The sequence below is a fragment of the Sorex fumeus genome, unplaced genomic scaffold (genome assembly GCF_029834395.1).
Source record: "Sorex fumeus unplaced genomic scaffold, SorFum_2.1 ptg000125l, whole genome shotgun sequence".
Lineage (NCBI taxonomy): Eukaryota > Metazoa > Chordata > Mammalia > Eulipotyphla > Soricidae > Sorex > Sorex fumeus.
In genome coordinates this window covers 5,358,650-5,378,425 of record NW_026606182.1, presented here as the reverse complement: position 1 = coordinate 5,378,425, position 19,776 = coordinate 5,358,650, and the positions used below count along the sequence as shown (strand labels likewise).

At 56.8% G+C, this 19,776-nt stretch overlaps 2 protein-coding genes across 4 annotated transcripts; both read left to right on the top strand.

Moving 5' to 3' along the window:
• Positions 1-1,092: 1,092 nt before the first annotated feature.
• LOC130044856 (cytochrome P450 2D14-like) lies at positions 1,093-8,304 on the top strand. Its single transcript, XM_056137512.1, has 10 exons — positions 1,093-1,201; positions 3,621-3,839; positions 4,957-5,128; positions 6,063-6,215; positions 6,287-6,447; positions 6,683-6,859; positions 6,993-7,134; positions 7,325-7,512; positions 7,863-8,004; positions 8,089-8,304. Exons 2-10 carry the CDS (start codon positions 3,654-3,656, stop codon positions 8,265-8,267), a joined length of 1,500 nt encoding a protein of 499 aa, XP_055993487.1. The 5' UTR covers positions 1,093-1,201; positions 3,621-3,653; the 3' UTR covers positions 8,268-8,304.
• Positions 8,305-13,370: 5,066 nt separating this feature from the next.
• LOC130044854 (cytochrome P450 2D17) lies at positions 13,371-17,086 on the top strand. Of its 3 annotated transcripts, none has more exons than XR_008795500.1 (9): positions 13,371-13,622; positions 14,312-14,483; positions 14,790-14,942; positions 15,014-15,174; positions 15,443-15,619; positions 15,756-15,897; positions 16,088-16,282; positions 16,626-16,767; positions 16,854-16,981. XR_008795500.1 is itself a non-coding variant. In XM_056137510.1 (9 exons), exons 1-9 carry the CDS (start codon positions 13,434-13,436, stop codon positions 17,030-17,032), a joined length of 1,503 nt encoding a protein of 500 aa, XP_055993485.1. In that variant the 5' UTR covers positions 13,371-13,433; the 3' UTR covers positions 17,033-17,086. The 3 variants fall into 3 exon arrangements, 2 of the variants coding, with proteins under 2 accessions (XP_055993485.1, XP_055993486.1); XM_056137510.1 differs by having other exon boundaries at positions 16,088-16,275; positions 16,854-17,086; XM_056137511.1 differs by lacking the exon at positions 13,371-13,622 and adding an exon at positions 13,882-13,929 and having other exon boundaries at positions 16,088-16,275; positions 16,854-17,086.
• Positions 17,087-19,776: the final 2,690 nt, after the last annotated feature.

Below are 19,776 nucleotides of genomic sequence, written 5' to 3'. Positions count from 1 at the left end.
GTGAACCTCCTCAGCTATAGCTGATGTGACATTTCCGGGGTCGGGAATGAATGACACATAATCCCTACTACAGTTGCCTCTGGCAACTGAGGGTTTCCACAGCTGCTCCTGCGGATCCTGCCCCTCAGAGCTTCAAGACTTGGAGTCCTGGGGCTGGAGCAATAGCACAGCGGGTAGGGCGTTTGCCTTGTACGCAGCCAACCCGGGTTCGATTCCCAGCATCCCATTGGTTCCCTGCGCAACGCCAGGAGTAATTCCTGAGTACAGAACCAGGAGTAACCCCTGCACACTGCTGGGTGTGACCCAAAAAAAGGAAAAGGTAAAAGGTAAAGGTAAAGGCCCTCCCGTTGATCGTCGATTTGCTCGAGCGGGCCCAGTAACGTCTCCATTGGAGACTTTGTTGTTACTGTGTCTGGCATATCGAATACTCTCGGTAGCTTGCCGGGCTCTCCGAAAAAAAAAAAGGAAAAAAAAAATCGAAATCCTTTCTAATTGGCTCCTGGCTTACATGCAGAAGGTGCCTCCTGACTTCAGCCCCCAGAGCCCAGTTGCTGACACTCCACGGTCTGGAGGTATCAAGTTTCAGCAGGGTCTTGCGTAGCCTTGGTCCTCTCCTGTTTTTTGAACCAGGACTTAGATCCATGGCACCGCTAGGGGTCACACGGCAGCCCAGCGCAAACCCCGCCACCACCCCAGATGTGGTTGCTGGACTCCACTAGTGGTGAGGGCACTTTTGGTTTTGGGATCACTGCTGGCAGGGCATAGGTGCCAGGGGTGGAACTGGTCGGCTGCATGCAAAGCAAGTGTCCTACCTACTGTACGATCGCTCTGGCCCCAAAGGGCATGTTTCTTCAGTTGAGCGCGACAGAGGACTGCATCCGGCCATCTGCATCCCGCCAGCTGTTCTCAGTGTTGCCCGATTTGGACCGTTCTAATAGGGGTGTAGTGGTCACGCACTTATTTCTACAGTTCTTCAGATTGTTACTGTAAAAAAAGAAATTCTCTTACCATCTTGCCCTGTAAGTGTTAAGGATTTTCATGTTGTGCAATACGCCCAGAACTTGTCTTGCCAAGTGGGCAGTGAGCAGCCAGCCCCGCCCCATGGAGCTGCACCGCCCCGAGGCCGCCGCAGAGGCAGAGCCGGAATCCCTGCGTGAGCACCCACCGCTGCTAGCTGCTGGGCGTGCATCAGGGTCATCAGGTGAGACCCTTCTGGGCTGGAGCGGGGATCTCGGTTTTTAACGCCGCAGCCAAGTCCCAGCGGGCGGCAGGGAGGGGCTGGGCTGGCGAGGATGGGGCCTCCCGGCTCTCTAGACTTATGGGGGGTCCTGCCTCTAGGGGCGCCCTAGCTGCCTTACTGCTTCAGCCCCAGTGGCAGCGAATCCCGACCATTCTCTGCAGGGGTCTTCGGAGCAGGAGGCGCAGGTGTCTCCTCAATCACAAACCGAAACCACTTAGAAAAGTTCGGGTCCAGTGGGGAACAATGGCTCTGCGCATGCGTTGTTGTTTTTTTTGCTTTGAGGTCACACCCGGCGATGCTCAGGGCTTATTCCTGGTTCTGAGATTAGGAATTACTCATGGGGGTGCTTGGGGACCCTATGGGGTGCTGCATGGAAGACAGATGCCCTCCCTGCTGTACTATGGCTCTGGCCTGGCCCAAGCACATGTTTTTGAGGTGGGACCTAATGCCATCTTGGGGCTCCCGATGAACCCCCAGGAATCCAGCACACACAGCTCTTCACCATGTGAAGAATAAAAGAGCCAACCACAAAGCCAGCGCCCCCGGGTGCACACCCACAACTAGTGAGGTGCTGTGTGTGACCTGGACCCGTCGGTCACCCACTGACCAAGACACCTGAGGCCAGAGACACCATAGGCTGCACAGGAAGGTTCAAGGGGCCTTGGGGCTCACCCACCAGGCCTTTGAGTGGCCTCAAAACTGATCTGCCTCCTGGAGGTGGGGGTCCAAACCCCACAGTCCAGTCCTTGGTCCTGTGACCAACCCCCACTGCCCCTTCCGTCCCTCCCTGCACAGAGCCAGACCGTTCGTTCTACTGCCAGACACCCCCCACCCCCTCAGCTGTCCCCGCACTGCTGGGCTGGCCAGGAACTCCGTTTTCCTGAATGCCATCCGAGGAGACCTGTCCCACATCCTGAACCTGACGTGACCTGCGCTGAGTGTGACTGGAAGGGCACATGTGCATGTGTGTGCTTGCAACTGCTGGGGGTCTGGGGGTGTCTGGGAAAGGAAGGGCAGTTCTCACCACCAGGCAAGGCTGCAGCTCTGGGGAGCCAATCCCCAGGGCTACGTGGCCCCCCAACTGCAGAGTTGGGAATGATTTGGGGATGCCGAGAGGCACCCTGGGAAGAACTTAATTCTCTTCCTGCTGGAGAGTGAGATGCTGTTTATGGGGTGTGGGGACCCCAAAGTGCCTGGATAGACCTGCTGTTTCCAGAAAGGAGCAAGGTTACTCCATTGGGCATGAGGAAGAGCTCAGAGTCCCATCCGCACCCCTCCACCCCTGCCAATCTCCTCAATCTCCACCCTTAGTTCTGAATACAGCCCTTTCACTGGGCAGCTGGCAGTCCGTGCCCCTGCCCTGCATTAGTCACCCCACTGCTGGCAGGGAGGAGACAGTGCCCAGTGGACACTGGTGGCCTCAGCTCCTGCCTATACTCAGGGAGGGGGTCAGGAGAGGGGCTGGGACTGAGACCCAGAGTACGCAGGGATGCTCCATCCCCGTGGCTCTCCATCCCCTTCTCTTCCTCCGTCTGCAGTGTTGACGCCAGGGCAGCTGTGACAAGCGGCAGCAAGCAGCCAGGGGACGTGCCCGCCCCACATGGCTTCATCTGGGAGGTGGACACAGGCCACAGGGAGGTCCAGCCACTCCGGTCTCGGGCTCCCTGCTGCTGGTCAGGGGTGGGGGGAGTGCCGTCACCCCCACCCACCAGGCTGAAACCCAGAAAGCTGGGCCAGCCAGTGGGCAGCCTGCTGTTTTCTTGACACTTGTCACTGCCTGCAGGGCCAGGTAAAGATTTGGGCCTCCCTGGGCAGTCTGGGGGCTGGGGGATTCAGGGCATGGTGGGTTGGGGGCATGCGAGTGGTGCATGTGCTGGTCTGGCTGAGCGTGAATGGCATGAGCAGGAGTGTTCGGCGTTTGCCTGTTGGTGCATGTGCTGAGGTTATTGGTACGAGGTGAGAGTTCAATGACCACATTATCCCACCCAAGTCCCTCTGATCACGGTGGCCTGGCAGGTCGGGCTTCATGGCAGGAAAGTGAGGGTAACTGCAGAGGATGCAGGTGGCATATGACCCCTGTCTGGGATATGTGACCACATGAAACTGAAGCTAGAGACTTGGGAGACCAAGGTAGTCCAAAGTCCCTCAGAGCCAAGCAGAGCCTGGCTTGGGAAGGGGGTCCTTTCCTGCCCCCCCCCCAACGCAAGGATGCCCAGGACGGAGCAGCTGGCCCAGCAAGTATCGGGCCCCACACCCTCTGCTGTGTGCCGCACTCTGAATCTGGCTCAGGGCAGAGGGCAAAGGCCAGATCAACCGCCCCACAAGAGCTGGTGAGTCGGCCCTGACTTACCGTGCACGCGTCCTTCTTGGTCTGGCTCAGGTACTGCCCGTGGCGACTGCTCTTCTGCCCGGCATGGGGCTGCTGACTGCAATACTGGGGCCCCTGGCAGTGGCCGTGGCCGTCTTCCTGCTCCTCGTGGACCTCATGCACCGGCGAGTCCGCTGGGCCCCTCGCTACCCGCCAGGCCCCACGCCCTTGCCTGGGCTGGGCAACCTGCTGCAGGTGGACTTCCAGAACTTGCCCTATTCCATACACAGAGTAAGACGGGGAGGGAGGGGAGAGGGGCCGGAGGAGAGGGCTGAGGGAAGGACAGAGGGAGGGGGCAGAGAACATCCCGGCACCCCTTGAGCACTGACCAGGCAGGGGGTTAAAGACCTGAGTGGGGGGCTGGAGCAATAGCACAGCGGGTAGGGCGATTGCCTTGCACGTGGCCCACCAGGGTTCAATTCCCAGCATCCCATATGGCCCCCCAAGCACCACCAGGAGTGACCCCTGAGCATTGCTGGGTGTGACTCCGCCCCCCAAAAAAGAATGGTTGGGGCTGGAGCATTTGGTTGGGGTAGGGCATTTGCCTTGCATGTGGCTGACCCGGGTTCAATCCCCAGCATCCCATAGGGTCCCCCAAGCACCGCCAGGAGTGAGTCCTGAGTGCAGAGCTAGGAGTAACCCCTGAGCATCGGCTGACCCAAAAAGCAAAAAAAAAAAAAAAAAAAGACCTGGGTGGGACAAGAAGCCGGGCCCAGAAGAGACAGATGGACAGGCTACCTGGGGAAGGTCATCGTGCAGGCCCATGGACAGGCTGGACTTTGCGTGAAAGGTCAGAGAGGCAAAGGCCTGCCCACAGGGGGAGGGGGTGCTTGGCAGCCTGCTGGGTGGTGAAGGGGAGCAGGAAGTGCAGCTCAGAGAAGTGCAGTGACCTGGGTGAGGTCATCTCCTCTGGGGGCCCTTGGCCCTCACTCTCCCCACTGTGACCATAGTCTCCATCTGAACATGGGATACCAACTTACCCACTGGCCATTCTGGGGACACGGCTCAGGCCCCATCCAAAGTGCTGTTGCCTTCGAGATGACAGGACAGACAAAGCCCTTCAACTGGAGGTCGTCGGAAAGACACTACCCGGGGCAGACAGGGCATTTGTTTCGCGTAAGGTTGACCCAGGTTCATCCCTGGCATCACATATGTCCCCTGAACACCATCAGGAATGACTTGAGTGCAAAGGCAGGAGTAAGCTCTGATCACCGTGTGCCCTCCCCCCAAATAAAATGCCCTTCAACTGCATGTTTAGGCAGCGGGGGTCCCCCAAATAAATGGCCCTGACTGGGACAGGCAGCCAGAGGGGCTGGACTTGACAAAAGCCTGTGTCCTTGGCCTACAGCTACGGAGCCGCTTCGGGGACGTTTTCAGCCTGCAAATGGCCTGGACACCTATGGTGGTGCTCAATGGGTTGGCGGCGGTGCGCGAGGCGCTGGTGCAGCAAAGCGAGGCCACCTCAGACAGACCCCCTGCACCCTCCTACGAGCACCTGGGCTTCAACCCACACTCTGAAGGCAAGGGGATGAAGGCGGGCAGAGCGAGGGCGGGGGGGATGGCCTGCACGTACAGCTCAGCAGAGAATGGCTGTGGTCAGTGGGCACAGAGGAGCAGGTGGAAGAGGCCAGTACCCACGAGGCAGGGAGGGCAGCATGTCAGCTGTGGGCCTGGCGGGGGCAGATCCGGGGTCATTGCCAAAAGCCCAAGAGTCAGAAAGGGCTGAAAAGATGTCAGTGAGGGTGGGAAAGGACACTCGCGATATGGAGAAGGGTTCAAGGTGGAGAACTTAAAATAGGAAGAGGAACCCGGCTGGAAGCCAGTCTCATGAGCTGGGGTAGGGAAGAATCACCAAGTCACTGATGGTTGGCAGGGTCGCTCGGGATGGGAGATGTGTGTGAAAGCAGATAAAGGACCAAACGTGATGGCCTCTCAGTATCTGTATTACAAGCCATAATGCCCCAAAGTAGAGAGTAAGAGGGAAATTATCTATCATAGGGGAAGGGTGGGACCAGGGAGGGGGTAGAGGTGGTGGGAGGGATATTGGGGACATTGGTGGTGGAAGACGTACACTGGTGGAGAGATGGGTGTTCATGGCGGAGGGATGGGTATTCAATCACTGTATGACTGAAACTCAAGGATGAAAGCTTTATAACTGTATCTCAGTGATCCAATTAAAAAAAAGAAATCCCCCAGTAGGAGAACATGCTGGGGGGGAGGGGCTTTTGTCCTGTGGTGAGCAGGGCTGATTGTGGGCGGGGAGCTGGTGGGCGGGGATCCCGGTGGGCAATCTGGTGGGCGGGGCCGTGGGCGTGTTGGTAAGTGCTGGTGGGTATGCATGGGACTTGTTCTGGGATTTGTCAGGTGTGTGAGAATGACAACAATGTTGATAGGCAGAGCTAGGGTGGTGGAGGGTTCCCTGAACCCAATTCAAGTACCTTCTCCCGTGCCCAGGCGTGATTCTGGCGCGCTACGGGCAGGCGTGGCGCGAGCAGCGGCGCTTCTCCGTGTCCACCATGCGCAACTTCGGCCTGGGCAAGAAGTCCCTGGAGCAGTGGGTGACCGAGGAGGCCGGCTGCCTCTGCAAGGCCTTCAGCGACCACGCTGGTGAGTGAAGGGCTGAGGGCGCGGGGCAGCGATCTGAGGGAGGCGGCCGCTGACCTGCACTGCCCCTTCAGGACGCCCCTTTAGCCCCGGCCGCCTTCTAAATAAAGCCGTGAGCAACGTGATCTCCTCCCTCATCTACGCGCGCCGCTTTGAGTATGGAGACCCGCGCTTCAGCAAGATGCTGGAAATAATGGACATGGCCCTGAAGGAAGACTCTGATTGGAAGCGTGAGGTGCGGGGGGTCTCCAGAGCTGACCAGGCACTTCCTGCCTCGGATTACGGGACTGGACAGAGGAGCTGTCGGGGTCCTGATCTTCAGGAGTCAGCCGATGCATTTAGATCTTCTGGGGTCAGGGCTGGAGTCTGAGGCTCTCAGGGGAGCATCAGGGGCTGGTGGCTGAGCCTGGCTGTTCTCCGGGACGCCTGAGCAGTCAGGACTCAGGGACTCTCTCTGTCCCCGGACCCAGATTCTGAATTCTATGCCGGTGCTTCTGAAAATACCAGGGCTCTCCACCAAGGCCTTCCCGGCGCAGATTGCCCTCATGGCCATGCTGGATGAGCTGATCGTGGAGAACAGACAGACCCGGGACCCCACCCAGCCACCTCGAGACCTGACTGATGCCTTCCTGGAAGAGGTGGAGAAGGTGAGGGGCAGCGGCTTGGGCTCAGTGAGGGTGGAAGCTGAGTCACCCAGTGAGCAGGCGCCCGGGGAGGGGGGCGGTGCAGAGTGGTCATCGACTCCCACGGTCCCTGAGCCTCCTTCTCTACATGGCCCAGGCCAAGGGGAACCCCGAAAGCAGCTTCAATGACGCCAACCTGCGCATGGTGGTAGCTGACCTGTTCTCTGCCGGGATGGTGACCACCGCAACCACACTGACCTGGGCCCTGCTGCTCATGATCCTGCATCCCGATGTGCAGCGTGAGCCCCGCTGGACTGGGGGGTGGTACCAAACAAAAGAGGGGACACCCGGGACCCTAAACTTCCCTGGACTGAGAGTTCAGAGGGAAGCTCAGCCGCCTCCTGCTCTGAACTCAGCCCCAGTCCAGAATCAGGAGGGGCCAGAGCACAGCCCCAGCCTCTGATCCATGGGGGGACCCTGTCTGTCCAGGCCGTGTCCAGCAGGAGATCGATGAGGTGGTAGGGCAGGCGCGGCCACCACAGATGGGAGACCAGGCCCGCTTGCCCTACACCATGGCCGTGATCCACGAAGTGCAGCGTTTTGGGGACATAGTACCAATGGGTGTGCCCCACATGACATCCCGTGACGTTGAAATCCAGGGCTTCCTCATCCCCAAGGTAGGCGGTGAGTGACCCCCTCAGCCTCACACACCACAGGCCACCATCAGGGAGGATGCAGTCCTGCCTTTCCCCAAGGCCCCTGTGCAGCTTGGAGGGCTGGGGCTGTGCAGAGGGTCGGCCCCGCCCATCAAGTCTCAGCTCAGCGGGAAGATGAATGACCACAGGCCTGGGCCCTGGAGGGGCCTTGTCCACTGGGACGGGTGGCTTGAGGTGCTCGGGGAGGCGGATCCCTGTCCTGCCCAGGGCTCAGGAGGTGCCGGGTTCCCTGAGAGTCCAGGTGTGCTCAGGTGGGTGACAGGGCCTGGTCCCCCAGCTGCTGCCCCACCCAGCCAGGCCTCTGTCCGCAGGGGACGACGCTGCTCACCAACCTGTCATCAGTGCTGAAGGACGAGACTGTGTGGGCAAAGCCCCTTCAATTCCACCCGGAGCACTTCCTGGATGCCCAGGGCCGCTTCGTGAAGCACGAGGCCTTCATGCCCTTCTCTGCAGGTGCCTGCGCGTGCCCGGCTGTTGTGCCTCCTCGGGGTGTCTGGGGGGAGGAGCCCACACTCACTGAGCCCCTTTTCCACACAGGCCGACGCGTGTGCCTGGGGGAGCCCCTGGCCCGGATGGAGCTCTTCCTCTTCTTCACCTGCCTCCTGCAGCACTTCAGTTTCTCGGTGCCCGCAGGCCAGCCCCGGCCCAGCGACCACGGCGTCTTTGCCTTCCTGTCAACCCCAGCCCCTTACGAGCTCTGTGCTGTGTCTCGCTAAGCCCCAACACCCAGTCTCTGCTGTGGATCCAAATGCTCAATAAACCATCCTGGGTCATGGCCTGATCTGACTCCTACATGTTCCTTCATGGATGGGGCCCCCACCCTTCCCCATCCACTGACCCTATCAGTCCATTTCAGAGGTGGGCATACTGAGGCGCAGTAGGCGCCAGCTTGCCTTACCATCTTTTCACTGTGTCAGTCATGAGACGTCTTGGCTGCTGCTGTGTCAAGCAGAGGGAAGAGCGAACTTCTGATGCGACTAGGCCCAAAGCTTGAATGAGGTGAGTGGTTGCCAGAGGTGCCGAGAGCTTCCTGGCATTCAGGGACTCCCCGTCTTCCTCACATCTGAGTTTGCTGCTGTCCTTCTGAGGAGGCTCTCGTGGACGGGCCCAGGAGAGTCAGCTGGGATACAGGGTGCCTGGAAGAGCTGTCCAGCAGAGATCCCGCTGCCTCCCGAGGCCTCTAAGCTGTGGGTGCTATGGGTCTCCCCAGAGATGAGTCTGCACCCAGGCTCCTAGGTGGGGTCCAGCCAGTCAGGCAGGCACACAGCTACCTCCGCACTCAACATGACCCTGCGAGATCAATCGTACACATAGTTAAGGCGCATTCTGGCTGTGCTTGGGGACCATATGGGATACTGGGGATCGAACCCGGGTTGGATGCAAGGCAAACGCCCAACCCACTGTACTATGGCTCCAGTCCCTGTTATAGTTCTTATTTCATTTTCTTAATGACGAGTGATATCAAGCATCTTTTTATGTGCTTAGTGGCCATTCTTAGAGAAAAGTCTAATCAATTTCTTTGACCATTTTAAAATCAGGTTGTTTTTTCATTGCTTAGCTGAGTTGTAGGGGTTCTCTATGTAAGGAATCATTTTTGTGGGTACAGAACTTCCTTTGCACACAGTTAACCCACATTCAATCATTGGGAATTGCATATGGTCCCCTAAACCCTGAACAAGCCCTGAACACTACCAGGTATAGTAAAAAAATCATATAGATACATCCATACAAAACATAAATATACATATCATGTATGACTCATCATTGTCATACATGATTTGTAAATTCATATGCATCTGGGGTTGCCTAATATTTCTTATCATTTTCTTAGATATGAGTCCAGCTTAGTTATTCTGCAGTTAGATATTGAGATTTCCCAACATATGCTGAAAAGACGGCCCTTTCCCCCAATGAGTGTTCTTGGCACTCAGCCCAAAATTCTGACCTTATAATGAGATTTTATTCTTGGTCTCTATGCCTTTATCTGTCTTTATGCTGACATCAGTGTTTCCTACAGAACACTGAAGTGTGGTCTGAAATCAGAAATTCCTCCAGTGTTGTTCTGATTGAAGTTCTTTTACCATGTGAAATCCCTGTAAATTCCATACTTTTGGAGGTGGCAGAGTGCTTAGGGAGCCCAAGGGTCACCCTCAGCAACACGCAGCCTCATGATACAGAACTAGAAGCTGAAAGTCACAGAGCTGCCCGCGGGCATGCACTCCAGGCTTCCACCCATTACCCGGTCGCACCACTATGTTTTTAAGGAGTTTTTCTATTTCTTCCCCAAAGTCACCGGGTACTGGTGAACAGGAAGAGCAGTCCATCTGTAGACCACACGTTTGCTTTACTTCCCAGTCCATGGGTGTCAAGCAGTCTCTCATTTATTGGGTTCTGCATTTCTCAGCAGTGATCTGTTGTTTTCATAGTTCTTTGCCTCTCTCTTTTCTGCAAGTCACTGTTTGCTTCATCCCATTTTCAGACTGTGCTGTTTGTACAGTCATCGACAGCTGACCTTTGTACACAGGCTTCCTACCCTGTCTATTGCCGGCTTTGCACCTGCACTCTGGCAGGTCTACTCTGGAGTGGTTGACATCAACGTATCTGGTCGTTGTACTTCTGAACTCAGGTGACCTGGCTGCTTCCAACTTTTTCTTTCCTCTCCTATTGTTCTAACTAGAACCTTCAGAATTCTGTTGACTACCAAGCTGTAATACTAAACAGCCCACCAGAATGTGGGATCTGGAAAAAGAATTCTCACACCCCTCAGGAATTGCTTTTGGTTTGAGGGCTAGATTGTCCATTTCTAACTCTGCAGAGGGAAAAAGTCCCCACCCCCCGCCGGCCCACTCTAGCCTCTTTCAGCCGGGACATCAAGAATGCCCAGGTATCTGTTTCTGGGAATGAAGCCCTGTGTGAGCCTGCAAACACTAGGAGGCTGAGGGGAGCCAGAGTACTTACTCCTCAGTAACCTTGAGCCCTTGCACACATGAAGTCTAGGAAAAAGTTGTAGATTTTCAATTTGTGTATGTTTGGGGTTTGTTTTTTTTGTTTTTTAAGCTTTTTGGGCCACACCCAGCAATGCTCAGGGGTTAGTGAAATCTAAGAAAAAGTTGTAGATTTTCAATTTGTATATGTCTGTTTGTTTTTTGTTTTTTTTTTTTGTTTGTTTTTTAAGCTTTTTGGGCCACACCCAGCAATGCTCAGGGGTTACTCCTGGGTCTGCCTCTGGAATTTCTCCTGGCAGTGCTCGGGGGACCATACGGGATGCTGGAAATCGAACCTGGGTCGGCTGCATGCAAGGCAAACGCCATACCCTCAGTGCTATCACTCCACCCCCTGTAATGTTTTTAAACAATTTTTGCTTTATTTCCTTTGTGGGCTATATCCACAAAGTGGTGTTCAGGGCTTACTCTGGGCTCTGCGCTCAGAGCTCACTCCCGTAGGGGCTCAGGACTCAGAGAACCACAAGGCAAGTGCCCTACCCACTCCCTGGCCACCAGCTAAGGTATTAAAAGTGTGTCTAGAGTTAGAGTGATAGCATAGTGCGGGTAGGGTGTTTGCCTTGCACGCAGCCAACCTGGGTTCGATTTCCAGCATCCCATATGGTCCCCCAGCAATTCCTTACTGCAGAGCCAGGAGTAACCCCTGTGCATTGTTGGGTATGAACAAAAAAAAAAAAAGTGTGTCTAACACCCACAGAGAATATCTCAGCAAAGACTTGGAGACTCAGTCACTCAGTCGCAGGCATATTTATTTGCAAATCTGTGGTTAACCTGCCAATTATTAACCCACAACTCCCAAGAGAAGAAACTTTGCTGTCACTGGAAACAAATTGTGACCATAGAGTTCATCAGAAAAGTTACTAAGGGGACCGGAGCGAAAATACAGTGGGTAGGCTGTTTGCCCTGCACATGGCTGAGCCAGATTCGATTCCCAGCATCCTATATAGTCCCCCGAGCACTGCCAGGAGTAATTTCTGAGTGAAGAACCAGGAGTAACTGCTGAGCATCACCAGGTTTGACCCAAAAGGGAAAGAAAGAAGTCACTGAAAAAAACAGCAGGCACTAGTAAACAATCATGAGTAAGCCCTGGGGATCAAAGAGAATCTGATTTCCAGAGGACGGGTTATTTCAAATGTCTTGTTTTCAATAAAAAAATGCCAGGATGGGCGAAGGGAGAGGAAAGTATGGCCTATTCAGAGGAAGGAGCCAAATGGAAGCATTCCCTGGTGTGGAAGTGGCTAGTCAAAGCCAGATCTGAGCTGAGTCCACATGTGTGCAGAATGAAGACCATCTCCACAAACAGGTCATTTGGGACATGAAGTGTCACCAGTGGAAGAACTATCCAAGAAAGAGAATTAGCCTGTAGATGTGACTCACAGATGATATACATCCCTGGCCTGCATGTGAGCTGGGCTTGATTCCACAACACTGCAAAAACAATGAATAAAAAGGACATAGATATTTTTTAAAAAAGGGAACCAAACAGAACATCTGGAGTGAAACTGTCCAATAACTGCAGGGGTTCATGGGCCTCTCTGACCAGGTAGAGAAAACAGGTGAGCACGAGGCTGGCTGGGAGTATGAGCCTGAGGATCAGAAACAAGAATGAAGAACAAGCAATGGGACCAGAGCCTGTGAGCCGCCTTTCAGTGCAGAACACACACAAGGAGGTGGAGGTGAAGGAGAAAGGCTCAGAAGGAGTATCTGAAGAAACGGTTGTTGCAATCTCCACAGACAGCATGAAAAGCTCTCCAACAGAGGCCTTTATCCAGGAAATGCTAGGACAAGCACCGGATGCTGCTGTGAGTGTGTGTCTGTGTTCCAGTGTTTGAGGCTGGGTGCTCCGGTGGGTGTGAATATTTGTGTAAGGTCTGGTGACAGAATGCAGTGTGAAAATTTAAAAACAAATTTAAAAACTGAAGGCAGTCAAGGGGCTTGTGGGGATGTCGCTCCCCTCCCAGGTTCCTGTCTCATCAGTAAAATACCCCAAAAGAAGGCAACCAAGAGGGTCATTTGACATATCTAAGGGCAGGATCTCTTCCTGAGATGAGAATGTGACCACATTCAAGCCAAGAGCTTAAGGGCCAGGAGACAGTACAGCCAGTGGTTAGGGCTCAAGCCTAACATGCTCCCAAGCTGGGTGTGATCCCCAGTACCACATGGTCCCTTGAGCATTAAAAGCTGTGGTCCTGGAGGCCCCCAGCACTTCCTGGGTGGCCCAGATAATGCATCGAAATCCTTGGGATCATGTACTGAATGGACAGCCAGACCAAGGATGACTGGCAGGGCCTCCGTCTTCCTGAACTCGACTTGGGACACCCAATAAATCAATAAAAAAAACGCCTGTGGGCCCGGGACCAGAAAGAGAGTACAGCAATTGGGCATCTGCCATGCATGCTGCCGACCTGGGTTTGATTCCTGGTACTCCTCATGGTCCCCTAGCCCTGCCAGGAGTGATCCTGAGCACAGTCGGTAGTGACCCCTGAACACAGCCAAGGACAGCCCAAAATCAAACAAACAAAAAGTAATAAACTGTGGGCCTAGAGAAAGTTGCAGGCAGCAGAATCTAGAGGGAACACCAGCTCCTCTCGCAGGGCCCTGAGAAGTACTGAGCCAGGATGGGGAGGGGTCCAGTTTCTTTCCTGTACGCTCTGCAGTGGGGAAGCCCGGGAGAAGGCAGGAGGACAGGACTCAGTGGATGCCCAGCACCCTCCCTAACCCCGTCCAGCTCCCTCTGTTATGTGGTCACACCCATATCTGAGTGAAAGGGGCAAGGGGCAAAGGGCAAAGGGCAGTATTACTCCCTTTATAGAAAGATTCGCAGTAGGAATTTAGAGACTTCCTGGTGTAAGGAAAGCTGCCAGCAGAACCAACACAGCCATGGGGCTGCTGACTGGAGACACACTGGGGCCCCTGGCAGTGGCCGTGGCCGTCTTCCTGCTTCTCATGGACCTCATGCACCGGCGAGTATGCTGGGCCCCTCGCTACCCACCAGGCCCCTGGCCCTTGCCTGGGCTGGGCAACCTACTGCACATGGACTTTCAGAACTTGCCCTATTCCATAAACCGGGTAAGACAGGAGGGAGGGAGAGAGGGAGGGTGGAGAAGGGGGAAGAGGGAGGGGAGGAGGGAAAGAGGGGAATGGGGGAGAGGGGAGGAGGAAGGGGAGGGAAGAAGAGAAAGGAAGGAAAAGGGAGGGGGGAAGGTGAGGACAGAGGAGGGGGGAAGAGACAGAGCACATCCTGGCACTCCTGACTGGACAAGGGGTTGAAGACCTGGATGGGACAAGAAGCCAGGCCCAGAAAAGGCAGATGGACAGGATTCCTGGGGGAGGGCCTTGGTCAGGCCCCAAGGACAGGCTGGACTTTTTGTGAAAGGTCAGAGAGGCAAAGGCCTGCCCACAGGGGGAGGGGGTGCTTGGCAGCCTGCTGGGTGGTGAAGGGGAGCAGGAAGTGCAGCTCAGAGAAGTACAGTGACCTGGGTGATGTCACTTCCTCTGGGGGTCCTTGGCCCTCACTCTCCCCACTGTGACCATAGTCTCCATCTGTACATGGGACACTGACTAGCCCACTGACCAGTCTGGGGACATGGCTGAGTCCTCATTGGGAGGCCCCATGCAACGTGCTATTGCCTGCATGGGGACAGGACAAATAATTGATTGCTACTGCACCCAGGGGTCCCCCAAGCAAATAGTCAAGAGACTGGGGTGGGCAGCTGGAAGGGCTGGACCTGACAAAAGCCTATGTCCCTTGGCTGCAGCTGCGGAGCCGCTTCGGGGACGTGTTCACCCTGCAGATGGTCTGGACGCCTGTGATAGTGCTCAACGGGCTGGCGGCAGTGCGCGAGGCACTGGTGCAACGGAGTGAGGACACCTCTGACCGCCTTATTATACCCATCAGCACCTGCTTCGGTTGGAGTCCCCGTTCGCAAGGCAAGAGGAGGAGGGGTGGACCCCGTGGCCTGGCCTTGAAGGACTGAGTCATGCAGGAACAGACACCCGACCAGCCTCCTTCTCCTGAGGAGCAGGAGCGGGGCTGGCAGGGGAACAGTGGGAACTGTGGGTGAAGTAGAAGCTGAGCCACATTCAGGGTTGGGAGGGGCCTTTGCAGGAGGGTCGGAAGCAGTGAAATGGGAAGAGGGGCCAGAGCCATCCTACATAGGGTCAGCTAACAGTGGGCAGTGTTCTGGTGCATAAGCCTGGGATAACAAACCCGCCACGTGCCCATCCTGCCCCCAGGCGTGATTCAAGCGCGCTACGGGCAGGCGTGGCGCGAGCAGCGGCGCTTCTCCGTGTCCACCATGCGCAACTTCGGCCTGGGCAAGAAGTCACTGGAGCAGTGGGTGACCGAGGAAGCCGGCTACCTCAGCGAGGCCTTCAGTGACCACGCTGGTGAGTGAAGGGCTGAGGTTGCGGGGCAGGGATCCGGAGGGAGGTGACCACTGACCAACTCCACTCTTCAGGACGCCCCTTTACTCCCAGCCTCCTTCTGAACAAAGCCGTGAGCAACGTGATCTCCTCCCTCATCTACGCGCGCCGCTTTGAGTACGGGGACCCCCGCTTTGTCAAGATGCTGGAGCTAATAGACACGGCCGTGGGAGAGCAATCAGGGTTCCTGGCCCAGGTACGGGGAGACTGAACAGACCCACTGAGGCCGCTGAGGCAGAGGTGGCTTTCCTGGAGAGTGGGTCCCAGGAGCGGGCTGGGTCCTGCACCTCCATCAGGTAGCCATGCGATTTCAGATCTATCCTCTGTGCAGACAAGTTTGGGCCTACCCCTCACTACCTCCCCACCCAGGGAGGAAACAGGGCATCATGGGCAAGCCTGCAGGCAGCAGGACCCACGGGACCCTGACAAAAGGAGACCCAGATCCTTTCTGTCCCTGCCCCCAGATTCTGAATTCCTTCCCAGTGCTTCTGAAAATTCCGGGGCTCCCTGCCAAGGCCTTCCCAGCTCAGACCACCTTCAAACACATGCTGGATGAGCTGATCACAGAGCACAGGGGGACCTGGGACCCCACCCAGCCACCTCGAGACCTGACTGACGCCTTCATGGAAGAGATAGAGAAGGTGAGGGGCTGTGGCTTGGGCTCAGTGCGGGTGGAAGCCGAGTCACCCAGTGAGCAGGCGCCTGGGGAGGGGGTGGGGGAAGCAGCACTCTCATCTCCTCCCACGGCCCCTGAGCCTCCTTCTCTGCATGGCCCAGGCCAAGGGGAACCCTGAAAGCAGCTTCAACGATGCCAACCTGTACATGGTGGTGGCCGACCTGTTTGCTGCTGGGATGGTGACTACTTCGACTACACTGGTCTGGGCCCTGCTGCTCATGATCCTGCACCCCGACGTGCAGCGTGAGCCCCACTGGACTGGGGGGTGGTACCAAACAACCAAGGGCACACCCAGGACCCTAAACTTCCCTGAACCGAGAGCTCAGAGGAAAGCTCAGCCTCCTCCTCCTCTGAACTCAGCCCCAGTCCAGAATCAGGAGGGGCCAGAGCACAGCCCCAGCCTCTGATCCATGGGGTGACCCTGTCTGTCCAGGCCGTGTCCAGCAGGAGATCGATGAGGTGGTAGGGCAGACGCGGCCACCAGAGATGGGAGACCAGGCCCGCATGCCCTACACCATGGCCGTGATCCATGAAGTGCAGCGGTATGGGGACATCGCCCCAATCGGTGTACCCCACATGACATCCCGTGACGTTGAAATCCAGGGCTTCCTCATCCCCAAGGTAGGCGGTGAGTGACCCCCTCAGCCTCACACACCACAGGCCACCATCAGGGAGGATGCAGCCCTGCCTTTCCCCAAGACCCCTGTGCAGCCTGGAGGGCTGGGGCTGTGCAGAGGGTCGGCCCCGCCCATCAAGTCTCAGCTCAGCAGGAAGATGAATGACCATAGGCCTGGGCCCTGGAGGGGCCCTGTCCACTGGGACGGGTGGCTTGAGTTGCTCGGGGAGGCGGATCCCTGTCCTGCCCAGGGCTCAGGAGGTGCCGGGTTCCCTGAGAGTCCAGGTGTGCTCAGGTGGGTGACAGGGCTCGGACCCCTAATCCCTGCCCCACCCAGCCAGGCCTCTGTCCGCAGGGGACGACGCTGCTCACCAACCTGTCATCGGTGCTGAAGGATGAGACTGTGTGGGCAAAGCCTCTCCGCTTCTACCCGGAGCACTTTCTGGATGCCCAGGGCCGCTTCGTGAAGCACGAGGCCTTCATGCCCTTCTCTGCAGGTACCTGTGGGTGTCCACCTGTCTGTGCCTCCTTGGGGTGTCCTGGGGGGAGGAGCCCACACTCACTGAGCCCCTTTTCCACACAGGCCGCCGAGCTTGCCTCGGGGAGCCCCTGGCCCGGATGGAGCTCTTCCTCTTCTTCACCTGCCTCCTGCAGCGTTTCAGCTTCTCGGTGCCCCCCGGCCAGCCCCGGCCCAGTGACCATGGCGTCTTTGCAGGCATGGTATTCCCATCCCCCTATGAGCTCTGTGCTGTGCCTCGATAAGGGAAGACACCGAGCCCCCACCTACTTCTCTGCTCAGATCCAAATGCTCAATAAACCAATCTGGATTGTGGCCTGATCGAAGTCTACCAATGTCCTTCCCTTTACTTACTGGGCCCCCTCCTTACTCAGGTTCCTTGTCAGATCTATGGAACCTGACACTCAGCCCATTTCAGAAGTGAGTATTTTGCGCTGAGTGGTGGCTGCTTAAGCCCTAAGGTCCATGGACACCCCCCCCCCCATATGGGTACTCAGGTTAGAAAGAGCTTGCTACTAGTCTTGCTTTTCCCTAACAGGCTCAGAAATACTCGCCCCATGGTAACAGGAGAAACTACTCAGCTTGAGTCCACAATCGGGGCAAACTCCCACACTGCCTCACAGACCAGTCACTCAGTGTGCACCACTGAACCCGAGCCCTCACTTCATCTATGACACGTCTCAGATGGGAATCAGGGAGCCAAAATACAAGGCTTACTAGCAGGGGCCAGAGTGTGCCCTGGGTTCTGACAGCAGCCAAGAGTGAGCCATGTGCAAAGCCCTGGATCCCCTGAGATAAGATGGGCTGCCTCCCCAAGCCTAGTGATGCAGGTGTCCAGGCGTCTGCCCACTGGGAGTGGCCCTGGCGGCTAGGCTGGAGTGTGAGGGGGGAACATGTTTCGGTTTAACCGAGGGCACTGTCCTCTGAGTGGGGACGCTGGTGGGGCCTCAAGATCTACCCAGAGGCAAGGAACGAACTCCAGAGATCCTACATACCCTAGGGATAGTGGTGACCTTGAACCCTTGTAGCATTGGGGTGGCCCGACGAGAAGGTGGATAGGGGCCCTGGAGGACACATCCCTGAGTCCCTGTACTTCTAGCACCCTTCAGTCAATGAGGTGGCACTGGCCGGCCACCAGCTCCTGTCTCCCTACTCTGTCTTCTGGGCTGTGAAAAGGTGTTAGGCTGGAACCCTGCTGAGGGAGGGGACTGCCCGTTTCCACCTGCCCCAACTCCACAGTGGAAGGTTCTGGACTGAGCACACAGGCAGCACCTAAGGCTAAGTGCTTAACCATGTTTGGGCAGACACTCTGATGGAAGAGTTCAGGATGAGACCAGAGATCCACAGGGCCGAAGCACCCCAGGAGTTTGGCAGTCACCAACTGGACCCCACCCAAAAGCACCACTAGGGGGGTCCAGTGATCCTTTCAAGGCCCAGGCAAGAGTGAGCTCCCAGCCCCCATGCAAGGGGCTTCACTGCCACCCCACCGGGGAAACTGCTGCAGCTGTTCTCGCAGTCTGTGGGCAGCTGCGGGCAGGAGGCAGTGGGGCCTGCAGGGGTGTCCTCTGGCGCATTTATTGAGTGGTTCATTATTCGTAGCTCAGAGTCTTGGGGATACTGGAGGCTGGAAACTAGTCCAGCCAGAACTTCCTCAGCAACAAGGGGACCAAGTCCCCAGGACTCTCCTCTTTGCGCTTCTCCTCAGAGGCCTCTAGAACAGCACAAACAGGCAGGCACTGTGGGTCCCCTGCCGGAGGAACCAACCCCAGGGCCCAGGGACCCCCTGACCTTGAAGGGCAGGTCACTCTGTTCTCCCAGTCAGGAGTAGTGGTCAGGAATTCCCGACACCCCCACTGCCCCCACCAGAAGCAGGAAGCTGTGGAGGCTTACTCCCCACCCTCCAGGCAAAAATCTGAGAGAAGCAGGACTCTCCATGACCTCAGCAAGGTCTCGGGATTGGGGGATGAGGGGAATATGGTCCTGCTTTTCAGGGTGGGGTGTGCTCTCCTACCTGTGGGATACACAGCGATCACCTCTCGGATCTTTCCATTCCCCTGGAAAGGAAACGAAGTGACTAGTTGGGCCTTGGGCCAGTGGAAAGGGGAAGTGGCGCCTGGTTCACTAGAAGTTGGGGAGCTCTGGGAGCCCCTCGGCTGCCTGCTTCACTGGCTGCTGCTTGGTCAGTGGTCTCAGGAGTGCTGCACCAGCCCCTGCCCCTCCCCACTCGCTGTGCTCTCGCTCCAGTAAGATGCCTGCCAGTGAGCAGTCTTCTCTTCCTCTGGCCTGGGGTCCCTCCTAGGGCCTCCTACCCTCAGGGCCTCACCTTCCCCTTGTCCTGAGACTGGTCACTCTCCTTCCCGAGGGCAGCACCCGTCTGCAGGGAGAAACACAAGGGAAGCTTCTGGGCAGGATGGTCCTGAGCACCCGTCTCACCTCCCTGCACCAGCAGTGTGGGTAATCCTGCTTTTCCAGGGTGCTCTTCCCTCCCTCCAGAGCAGTAGGAAATCCAAGTTTCCAAGCAGGGGTAGAGGGACCCCGCCACAACCCCTGGAGCTCCCTGCCATGAGCTAAGCAGGGGCAGCTGGGGCCTCTTTGGGTTGCACGGCACGACGACAGCCCGGTCCCTGTGGGGGCTCACTGACCTCTGAGGCCTGCTGTGTCCCAGGCTTGACTCTGCGTCTCTGCAGAGGGAACCAAAAGAGGAGCTGCCACCTAGGATGCCCAGTGCTTCCCAGGCCCACCATGACTCGCCCAGGAACCAAGCACAAGCCAGCCACTCCCAGGAACGGGGTGCCCAGCCTTCACCCACCTGAGCAGTCCGAGGGTAGCACTTATCCATCAGCCCCCACACTGGCCTTATGGTCTCCCCTTTGGGCTGCAAGAGGAGAGGGAGGAGGAAGGAGGGGCTGAGGGGAGGCTTTAGAGACCCGCTGCTTATGCAGACCCAAAAGCCTGGCAGGAAGAGGAAAACTCCAGGAGCAAATCGAAG